General features: G+C 54.6%; 2 protein-coding genes across 2 annotated transcripts; both read left to right on the top strand.

Annotated features, from left to right (window-relative positions):
* The first annotated feature begins 5,286 nt into the window (after window positions 1-5,286).
* Window positions 5,287-10,739, top strand: LOC127475972 (inositol 1,4,5-trisphosphate receptor-interacting protein-like 1). The gene is made up of 3 exons (XM_051798252.1): window positions 5,287-5,292; window positions 5,723-6,718; window positions 9,504-10,739. Exon 2 carries the CDS (start codon window positions 5,726-5,728, stop codon window positions 6,659-6,661), a length of 936 nt encoding a protein of 311 aa, XP_051654212.1. The 5' UTR covers window positions 5,287-5,292; window positions 5,723-5,725; the 3' UTR covers window positions 6,662-6,718; window positions 9,504-10,739.
* Window positions 8,079-9,507, top strand: LOC127475970 (inositol 1,4,5-trisphosphate receptor-interacting protein-like 1). Its single transcript, XM_051798250.1, has 2 exons — window positions 8,079-8,084; window positions 8,515-9,507. The coding sequence occupies exon 2, from the start codon at window positions 8,518-8,520 to the stop codon at window positions 9,451-9,453; it is 936 nt and encodes a 311-aa protein (XP_051654210.1). The 5' UTR covers window positions 8,079-8,084; window positions 8,515-8,517; the 3' UTR covers window positions 9,454-9,507.
* Window positions 10,740-10,779: the final 40 nt, after the last annotated feature.

The following is a 10,779-nucleotide window of genomic DNA, read 5'->3' as shown; positions in this document are numbered from 1 at the left end:
ATATGGATAGATAGAATGGCAATAACATGAAAAATTGCAGTGACTTGTCCCTTTCTTGAACAGGTGGATGGATGGATTTCTTTTCTTTCCTCTCCAGGTTTCACGTGATAGCCACTGCCTCTTCAGGAAGTTTGCTGATTCTCAGCAGGAGTTTAACATACAATTTATTAAGATACTTCTGTAAATTCTTCTGGTTACTCAGTGGAAACATTATTTCTTCTTTGTAAATCAAGTCACTGAGCTTCTAAATCACTGAGATACATCTGGATCAAACACCTACAGAAAGAGAAACTGCTCAGTGAGTCAAAGATTCCAATAGGAAAAAGAGATCTCACTGATTGAATTACCTGGTCAAATTTAAAGGTGGTTAATGAACCAAAGACAAATGGATGCCTTTTTTATTGCACTAATGTGTTTATCTCAGACTTTTGTTATACATTTGAAAATAAAACATAAGTTGCAGATATTATTAATGGAAGAGTATCTTTATAGTGAAAAAACAGTGCATAAACCAGGTGGTAAACACTTGCATTAATGTATATTTACAAAGGCACTTTATGACCATAATCAATGTGCTAAAAGAAAATATAGTTTTGCCAGCTGATAAGCAGAGGTGATGAGTACGTGTTTTGTCTGTGTGGAAAATGAACAAAGGAAACAAGAAACAATTAAACTGAAATTTTTAAACAAAGAAAATACACTTTTTCATCAGGCAAATGTCAAGGGGGTCATCTATTTTCATGGTCCAAGTAATATTTACTCTCTCTTGTAAGATGGAATGGGTTAATTCCTGTATAAAGATTGAACCTAAGATTATGGAAGTCAAAGGAGAAGATTGGCTTCAGCTACCATTGAAACAGCTCCACAGATAAAATTATTTTAAATTGTTTTTGATATATAAAGGAGAAAAACCTAAATGCATAGGAAAAATGTAACTTAAGCTTGGTCTAGTACTTTAGTAGCCACTACTGATTTTGTAATAGAACTCCTTCATCTCTTTGAGCAGGGATGCATTTTCAAACACCAGTAACTCAGACCACAGGATCATGAAATAACTAGACAGAGCTTAGTGCAGTGCAGGGATTTGCAGATAGTCCCTATACAACAAGGAACAGCTTAGTGAAATAAGTACGTGTTCTGCTAACAAGATTGATGTTCCCAGCTCATAAACCTGTTATGAACCTGTCTTTTACCCATCACTTGAAGTTTTCCAGAAATCTTTTATGATGGACTACATATGTACAAAGCCATTTACCACAGTTCTTTTAGTTGTTTTAAAGAAAAAGAGAAATGCATTATGTATGAGATCCAGCTGTAGGGAGAGTTAAGCAGCATCCTTTAGGTTGACTCAGCAGGAAACCTGCTGCTGAGTCCTGCACTCACTGAGTGACTGCCTGGTAACATTTGCATTAACAATCAGAAGGATTTGTAACACAGAAGCTCAGCAAGACACATATTAAAACATCAGCTGTAGTAATGAAGGACATTTTATTTCAAAGTTGGAACTTCAACTAAACCATAGCTTCAACAGATTTTTTGAGATCTCATGTGGCAAAGAAATTTGTGTTCACATTCTAAGTTGCCTGAAATTTTTTTGATCATAATCAAACCATTTCCTATTGGTTTATTTTTATAAAGTTTTTTCTATGGTAGATATTTTGTCTTTCCTTCCATACCTGTTGTTTTATGCTACTTCTCTCTTCTAATCTGCCCAGACAAAGCCATCTGCTCCTGTGAGCTCTAACCTTGTTTTCGATTTTGCCAGTTGTCCTTCATGTGTATTAGGCAGGATGTCTTGGACATTTGCAGTACCTTGTGCTTACCTTATTCTTTATTTGGTACCTGTTTTTATCATGTGGGTATCTTCAAATTTTATATCTTTAGTCATCACATTGCTCTGATGCTGTAACAAAAAAAGTTATGTGTTGGGAGTACACACAGCCCAGACAGTTGACCTCAACTGCCCTAAGGGATATGTGGAGCATATGACATCCTGGTCAGTATATCAAAATGGATTAAGAACAGCATGCCACAACTGAGCATTATGTCTTATGGTCTGGAATATCCCTTTGGTCAGCGGGGGGCAACTCTCCTGGCTGTGTCCTAAGGTCTCATGAACCCCCAGCCCCCTGGCCAGTGTGTCAGCAAACCATGAAAAGAGCCCTCAGACATCCTTCACTGTGGGAAAGTGGACAGAGAATGCCCTGAGACTCAATTTAATGTAAACTGCCAATGGCCTCCTGGCTTGTGTCAGCAATGGTGTGGCCAGCAGGACCAGGGGAGGGACCGTCCTCCTGTACTGGGCACTGGTGAGGCCACATCTCAAATGCTGTGTCCAGTTCTGGGCCCCTCCCTTCAGGAAAGACATTGAGTGGCTGGAGTGTGCCCAGAGGAGGGCAACAGAGCTGGGAAAGGGTGTGGAACATAATTCCTACGGGGAGCAGCTGAGGGTACTGGGGTCATCCCAGAGACTGGGCTTTCTAAAAACAAAAGAAATTTAAATGGATAACATTGAAGAGTTCCTTGTCCATTTGGCAAAGGCAAAAATTTTAGCATTTTTAGGAAACATTTTAAATGCAGGGACTTCTGCTGCACAAAATCAGTTTTTAGCTGTCTAAATAAAACCCAAGGAACAAAGAGTCAAGTGCTCGTTGGTATTTTTCTTTCAGTTCCTCGTGGACACTGAATTCTGCTTCGTAGTGTAGTGATATGGGAACTGCCAGCGGATGAGGGAAAGTTTGTGGATCTGGGCTGCCTAGACTTTAGGAAAGCATTGCTGACCCCCTTTCCTCCCACCTCTCACAGGCCATGGCTGCGGCAATTGTGCTCCTCCTGGCTGTGCTGACCATCCTGCCCGAGCAGACCCACAGTCCCCAGATCAAAGTGGTCACTGCCCAGCGCATGAAGGAGCGGGAGATCTTCCTCAATGAGAAGATGACACGGCTGTGGGAGGACACTGAGCAGATCAAGGCCCTGGAAGAAGCCCCGCTCCTCTCCACGTTGCAGCACTGGTCCTTTTGGGTGGCTGGAGCAGCCCTGCTAGCTGAGTTCTGCTGGCTGGCCTGCCAATGGAAAGTTGCCTCTGGCAGCTGCCCCGAACAGGACAGCTCCAAGAACGAGGATGATGAGGAAGAGAAGGACAAAGATGATGGGGCAAAAGACTTCAGTGAAGCATGCAGAGGTGTCAGGTTTTTGATCTGGCCCACTCTCTCACCAATGCAGGAACTGCTCCACTCATGCAGGAATCTGAAGCAGCTGGTGTGTGACATCCTCCTTATAAGCCAAGAGATTTCCCAGAGAACTTGCATGCCAGAGATTGTATCCAGACACTGGCAGGGACAGCTCTCAGGAATCCTGGAGTGTGCACAAACATCAAATCTTCTACCAGCTGCTGGTGTTCCTGCGGCCACCCCCTGGGCACTCTTTCATCCTGAAGCAGGACACCCCAGCTGGGCAGCACCCAGAGCCCTTCTTTGATATCCACATGGAGCTGGAGTGCACATGCTCAAGGGAGCACCTGAGGGGATTGACCTTGTGTTTTCTCCATTGCTGGGGGAACAAGCTGCCCAAGGATCAGAGGTCATCTCTGCTACGCATTCTCTGCAGAGGCTCCTACTGAGATCTGGAGAAAATCACCAGCTGGGTGCAGAATTTGGTGGAAGCAACCTGGGGGCGCTTGCCTCAGCTGCCATCTAAGGGTGCTGCCCTCATCCCAATCCTGCAAGTTCCTGGGGATCAGCTGCTCCCAGAGGTAGAGCTGCACTGAGCTGGTTTTTTCAGTGCAGCAAGGCAGTTTGAGCAAGGACCTGATCCTGGAGCAGGCAGCAGCCAGCTTTCCCACTGTGCTGGTTTAGTCTGGCATAGACTTAAGCTAATATTTGATAGCCAGTATGATGAGCTTTTTCTAATGCCCAAGCAAAGCCTTTCCTGACACAACCGGAGGCCATTTCCTGGGCTCCTGTCACTGCTCAGCCCAGGGAAAAGAGCAGTGCCTGCCCCTCCTCTTCCCCTCAGGAGGAAGCTGGAACTGCAAGGAGGTGTCCCCTGAGTCTCCTCTTCTCCAGGCTGAACAGACCAAGTGCCCTGGGCCACTTCTCCTACGGCTTCCCCTCAAGGCCCTTCACCACCCTCGTCGTCCCGCTTGGGACGCTCTCCAAGAGCTTGATATCTTCCTTCCCCTGCCATGCCCAAAGCTGCCCACAATATTCCAGGGCAGGCCGCAGCAGTGCAGAGCAGAGCGGGACAATCCCCTCCTGCGGTGGAAACATTTGGAGAGACTTTCAAAGGCTCCTTTCACAACACGTCCCTCGCCCATGCTATCCATGCATTGCCTGAGGCCCCTCAGGCCATGCTTGGGCATCCTAGCTGCCCGGGCACTGCTGACCCCTATTCAGTTTGCCGTGGAGCAGGACACCCAGCTTTACAGGATCTCATTCCCCAGCATGTCCCTCCATGCAGCTTTGCCCCGTGCCGGCTGCAGAATCCGGCACTTTCCCTTGTTGAACTTCCCCGGCTTGCTGATTGCTCAGCCCCCCAGTATTAGAGTCGAGGTCTCGCAGCAGGACCTGCCTGCCTCTGAGGCAGACAAGAGCTCCTGTTGCTTTCGGTCACCTGCAAACTTGCTCAGTGTCCCTTGCAGTCCTGCCCCCAAGACTTTGATGAAGATGTGGAAGAGCACAGGGCCTAAGAAGGAACCCTGTGCAAGCCGATTAGTGCCAGGTGGCCAGTGTGAAGTTCCCCCAGTGCCCAGTGCCGTCTGTGCCAGAGCCGTGAGCCGAGCGCTCAGCCACGGCAAGCTGTGTTTCTCCAGCTGTGTGCTGGACACTTGGTCGTGAAGGATCACGTGGGAAACGGTATCCAAAGCTTTATTGAAATGCCCAAAGATTTGACGGGAAGCCAAGTGGCCGGAGCTGCGCTGGTGCTGCGCTGCCACTCGTCAGAGTCAGGTGGAGGCCCAGGCGGCAGGGCAAGGTGCCGTGCAGAGGTTCTGCAGCTCTGCACCTGTGTCCTCACGGTCACAGGCTTGTCCTGCCAAGGTTGGCCATGGGAGTGGCTGGGGCTGCCCACTTTGGCAAGAGACCCCCAGGGAGCTCCTGCCCGCTGGCTTTGGAATTGGGGTGCTGATGGTCAGAAGCAAGTGCTGCTGAGGGGAGGGGTGTGAAGGCGGGGGCTCGTTGGCTGCGTGACTCCGGTGTCTGTGGCGTCTGTGACATCACGGAGGACAGGTCACAATGGGAGCTGTCCCTAAGGACAACAGCGGGCAGCCCCAGGGCAGTTGGACTTGGGCGATCAGTGAGTACAGATGCAGGGGGAAGGCTGGGATGGATGGGGGATGGGGATGATGTCCAGGGGGTTTGTAGCCCTGAGGGAAAGCTGAGCCCCTCCCAGCAGGGCCCGGTTATGCCCCTGGGGCCTGGCACACATCTGTTCAGGGCTCTCTGTGGTGGTAGGTGCCCAAAGAGGTTTTGGGGATGGGCCGGCCGCAGCTGGCTCCATGGGATGCTGCGGTGTGGCAGGGTTGGGGTCTCGGGAGGCTCTGCGAGGGTGTCTCTTGCCTTTTGCCGGGGCACAGCCCAGCCAGGGGCTGACAAGGAGGCTCCGGGCTGGGGCAGGATGGGCCCTGTGCTGTCTGCAGCCAGGCGCTGCCTTCCCTTCAAGCCTCGATGCCCATGCTCCCTGCCACCCCGAGCCGCTGAGCAAACTTGTCTCCCATCTCCTGCAGGCCATGGATTCAGCACTTGTGCTCCTCCTGGCTGTGCTGGCCGTCCTGCCCAAGCCGACCCACGATCGCCCGAGCGATGCAGTCGCTGCGGAGCTGATGAAGAGACGGCAGATTTTTCTCGAGGAGAAGATGAGCGAGCTGCGGGAGGAAATGGAGTGGAGGAGGGCCCTGGAAAAAGTTCCACTCCTGTGGATCTTGCAGCACTGGCTCTTCTGGGCGGCTGCAGTGGCTGTGCTCTGCTGGCTGGCCTGGTGCCGTCAGCGGGACAGCCGGCGAGGAGAGGAGGAAGAAGAGCTCGGCGCAGCAGCCGGGGCCATCAGGCCTTTCCCAGAGCTCAGCCGGTCACCGCCGCAGGACCTGCCCTACATGGGCCGCACCCTGAAGAAGCTGGTGCGGGACCTGCTGGAGGTGTGCCAGGTGCTCTCCCAGAGTACCTTCATGCCAGAGCTGCACCCGGCCACCCAGAAGCAGGGCACCATGGAGTCCTGGAGTGACCTGGGCCACCAGATCGTCTACCAGCTGGTCGTCTTCCTGAGGCCACCCCCCAGGCACTCTTTCCAACTGCAGCCGCCCGCCGGCAAGAATGTGCCAGAGAGGTGCTCCAACATCCGGGTGGTGCTGGAGTGCTCGTGCTCCAGCACGACGGGGGAGACGTCGTGCTTTGTCCACCCCACGCACGACGCTCAGCCCTCGCGCCTGCTACGCACCCTCTGCACGGACTCCCACTTGGAGGTGGAGAAAGTCGCCGGCTGGGTGCAGGACTTGGTGGAAGCAGCCTGGGAGCGTTTGCCCCAGTGGCATGATTGGAAGCTCCAGCTGCTGCCCTCCTCCCGCTCCTGCAGGCTCCTGCTGACCGGCCCCTGCCAGGTGCAGCTCTGCGCTGAGCTGCTCTTGGCGCTGCGGCAGGGCCGGCCAGGCAACTTCCTGGTGCTGGAATAGGCACCTGCAGCTCTCCCACCTGCTGCTTTAGTCTAGGGTAGAGTTAAGAGTAGGATAGTAGGGTAGGATAAGAGTAGAGTAGGATAGATTAAGGATGGGGTTAGATTTTCCAAGGGTTGGTTTAGGCTGGGCTAGAGTTAGGCTTAGGATGGCCTTAGGCTTGTAGGGGGTTAGATTTTAAGGTAGTGTTTTCCCAAGGGCGGGTTTAGGCTGGGGTAGAGTTAGGCTAAGATAGATAGTCAGGATAGGCTCCCATCTTGTGCATCTACTCCACGTGAGGTTCTATTTTGCTCCCTTTCTGCTTCCAACTTGAAAATAAAGAGAAAGGTAGAGCAGAACTTGCCCAGTGTCAAGGCCTCTTCTGTTTCTCGTCCTGCCGGGCTGGGGCTGGGGCTGCCTGGGGAGTTGTCTCTCTTCTTTCTCTCTTTCTCTCCCTCGCCTCGTGAATTCGTCCCTTGCCTTCTCTCTTCCCTTGCACCCGAGCCCTTTTTTCCAAAGCCCACTGCTGTGTGCTTCTCCACCAGCTCAGGCACTAACAGACCACCGTCCATGCCAAGGACCTCATTCCCCAGCAGGTCCCTCCATGCAGCTTTGCCCCGTGCCGGCTGCAGAATCCGGCACTTTCCCTTGTTGAACTTCCTCGGCTTGCTGATTGCTCAGCCCCCCAGTATTAGAGTCGAGGTCTCGCAGCAGGACCTGCCTGCCTCTGAGGGAGACAAGAGCTCCTGTTGCTTTCGGTCACCTGCAAACTTGCTCAGTGTCCCTTGCAGTCCTGCCCCCAAGACTTTGATGAAGATGTGGAAGAGCACAGGGCCTAAGAAGGAACCCTGTGCAAGCCGATTAGTGCCAGGTGGCCAGTGTGAAGTTCCCCCAGTGCCCAGTGCCGTCTGTGCCAGAGCCGTGAGCCGAGCGCTCAGCCACGGCAAGCTGTGTTTCTCCAGCTGTGTGCTGGACACTTGGTCGTGAAGGATCACGTGGGAAACGGTATCCAAAGCTTTATTGAAATGCCCAAAGATTTGACGGGAAGCCAAGTGGCCGGAGCTGCGCTGGTGCTGCGCTGCCACTCGTCGGACTCCGGTGGAGGCCCAGGCGGCAGGGCAAGGTGCCGTGCAGAGGTTCTGCAGCTCTGCACCTGTGTCCTCACGGTCACAGGCTTGTCCTGCCAAGGTTGGCCATGGGAGTGGCTGGGGCTGCCCACTTTGGCAAGAGACCCCCAGGGAGCTCCTGCCCGCTGGCTTTGGAATTGGGGTGCTGATGGTCAGAAGCAAGTGCTGCTGAGGGGAGGGGTGTGAAGGCGGGGGCTCGTTGGCTGCGTGACTCCGGTGTCTGTGGCGTCTGTGACATCACGGAGGACAGGTCACAATGGGAGCTGTCCCTAAGGACAACAGCGGGCAGCCCCAGGGCAGTTGGACTTGGGCGATCAGTGAGTACAGATGCAGGGGGAAGGCTGGGATGGATGGGGGATGGGGATGATGTCCAGGGGGTTTGTAGCCCTGAGGGAAAGCTGAGCCCCTCCCAGCAGGGCCCGGTTATGCCCCTGGGGCCTGGCACACATCTGTTCAGGGCTCTCTGTGGTGGTAGGTGCCCAAAGAGGTTTTGGGGATGGGCCGGCCGCAGCTGGCTCCATGGGATGCTGCGGTGTGGCAGGGTTGGGGTCTCGGGAGGCTCTGCGAGGGTGTCTCTTGCCTTTTGCCGGGGCACAGCCCAGCCAGGGGCTGACAAGGAGGCTCCGGGCTGGGGCAGGATGGACCCTGTGCTGTCTGCAGCCAGGCGCTGCCTTCCCTTCAAGCCTCGATGCCCATGCTCCCTGCCACCCCGAGCCGCTGAGCAAACTTGTCTCCCATCTCCTGCAGGCCATGGATTCAGCACTTGTGCTCCTCCTGGCTGTGCTGGCCGTCCTGCCCAAGCCGACCCACGATCGCCCGAGCGATGCAGTCGCTGCGGAGCTGATGAAGAGACGGCAGATTTTTCTCGAGGAGAAGATGAGCGAGCTGCGGGAGGAAATGGAGTGGAGGAGGGCCCTGGAAAAAGTTCCACTCCTGTGGATCTTGCAGCACTGGCTCTTCTGGGCGGCTGCAGTGGCTGTGCTCTGCTGGCTGGCCTGGCGCCGTCAGCGGGACAGCCGGCGAGGAGAGGAGGAAGAAGAGCTCGGCGCAGCAGCCGGGGCCGTCAGGCCTTTCCCAGAGCTCAGCCGGTCACCGCCGCAGGACCTGCCCTACATGGGCCGCACCCTGAAGAAGCTGGTGCGGGACCTGCTGGAGGTGTGCCAGGTGCTCTCCCAGAGTACCTTCATGCCAGAGCTGCACCCGGCCACCCAGAAGCAGGGCACCATGGAGTCCTGGAGTGACCTGGGCCACCAGATCGTCTACCAGCTGGTCGTCTTCCTGAGGCCACCCCCCAGGCACTCTTTCCAACTGCAGCCGCCCGCCGGCAAGAATGTGCCAGAGAGGTGCTCCAACATCCGGGTGGTGCTGGAGTGCTCGTGCTCCAGCACGACGGGGGAGACGTCGTGCTTTGTCCACCCCACGCACGACGCTCAGCCCTCGCGCCTGCTACGCACCCTCTGCACGGACTCCCACTTGGAGGTGGAGAAAGTCGCCGGCTGGGTGCAGGACTTGGTGGAAGCAGCCTGGGAGCGTTTGCCCCAGTGGCATGATTGGAAGCTCCAGCTGCTGCCCTCCTCCCGCTCCTGCAGGCTCCTGCTGACCGGCCCCTGCCAGGTGCAGCTCTGCGCTGAGCTGCTCTTGGCGCTGCGGCAGGGCCGGCCAGGCAACTTCCTGGTGCTGGAATAGGCACCTGCAGCTCTCCCACCTGCTGCTTTAGTCTAGGGTAGAGTTAAGAGTAGGATAGTAGGGTAGGATAAGAGTAGAGTAGGATAGATTAAGGATGGGGTTAGATTTTCCAAGGGTTGGTTTAGGCTGGGCTAGAGTTAGGCTTAGGATGGCCTTAGGCTTGTAGGGGGTTAGATTTTAAGGTAGTGTTTTCCCAAGGGCGGGTTTAGGCTGGGGTAGAGTTAGGCTAAGATAGATAGTCAGGATAGGCTCCCATCTTGTGCATCTACTCCACGTGAGGTTCTATTTTGCTCCCTTTCTGCTTCCAACTTGAAAATAAAGAGAAAGGTAGAGCAGAACTTGCCCAGTGTCAAGGCCTCTTCTGTTTCTCGTCCTGCCGGGCTGGGGCTGGGGCTGCCTGGGGAGTTGTCTCTCTTCTTTCTCTCTTTCTCTCCCTCGCCTCGTGAATTCGTCCCTTGCCTTCTCTCTTCCCTTGCACCCGAGCCCTTTTTTCCAAAGCCCACTGCTGTGTGCTTCTCCACCAGCTCAGGCACTAACAGACCACCGTCCATGGCAAGGACCTCATTCCCCAGCAGGTCCCTCCATGCAGCTTTGCCCCGTGCCGGCTGCAGAATCCGGCACTTTCCCTTGTTGAACTTCCTCGGCTTGCTGATTGCTCAGCCCCCCAGTATTAGAGTCGAGGTCTCGCAGCAGGACCTGCCTGCCTCTGAGGGAGACAAGAGCTCCTGTTGCTTTCGGTCACCTGCAAACTTGCTCAGTGTCCCTTGCAGTCCTGCCCCCAAGACTTTGATGAAGATGTGGAAGAGCACAGGGCCTAAGAAGGAACCCTGTGCAAGCCGATTAGTGCCAGGTGGCCAGTGTGAAGTTCCCCCAGTGCCCAGTGCCGTCTGTGCCAGAGCCGTGAGCCGAGCGCTCAGCCACGGCAAGCTGTGTTTCTCCAGCTGTGTGCTGGACACTTGGTCGTGAAGGATCACGTGGGAAACGGTATCCAAAGCTTTATTGAAATGCCCAAAGATTTGACGGGAAGCCAAGTGGCCGGAGCTGCGCTGGTGCTGCGCTGCCACTCGTCGGACTCCGGTGGAGGCCCAGGCGGCAGGGCAAGGTGCCGTGCAGAGGTTCTGCAGCTCTGCACCTGTGTCCTCACGGTCACAGGCTTGTCCTGCCAAGGTTGGCCATGGGAGTGGCTGGGGCTGCCCACTTTGGCAAGAGACCCCCAGGGAGCTCCTGCCCGCTGGCTTTGGAATTGGGGTGCTGATGGTCAGAAGCAAGTGCTGCTGAGGGGAGGGGTGCGAAGGCGGGGGCTCGTTGGCTGCGTGACTCCGGTGT

Source organism: Manacus candei, unplaced genomic scaffold (genome assembly GCF_025592945.1).
Source record: "Manacus candei isolate 608988 ecotype Guabito, Panama unplaced genomic scaffold, ASM2559294v1 h1tg000048l, whole genome shotgun sequence".
Taxonomy (NCBI): Eukaryota; Metazoa; Chordata; class Aves; order Passeriformes; family Pipridae; genus Manacus; species Manacus candei.
This window is presented reverse-complemented; position numbering and strand designations above follow the sequence as displayed.

Coding starts and splice junctions, on each gene's coding strand:
- LOC127475972 (XM_051798252.1), top strand. CDS start 5,726: ATGGATTCAGCACTTGTGCTCCTCCTGGCTGTGCTGGCCGTCCTGCCC.
- LOC127475970 (XM_051798250.1), top strand. CDS start 8,518: ATGGATTCAGCACTTGTGCTCCTCCTGGCTGTGCTGGCCGTCCTGCCC.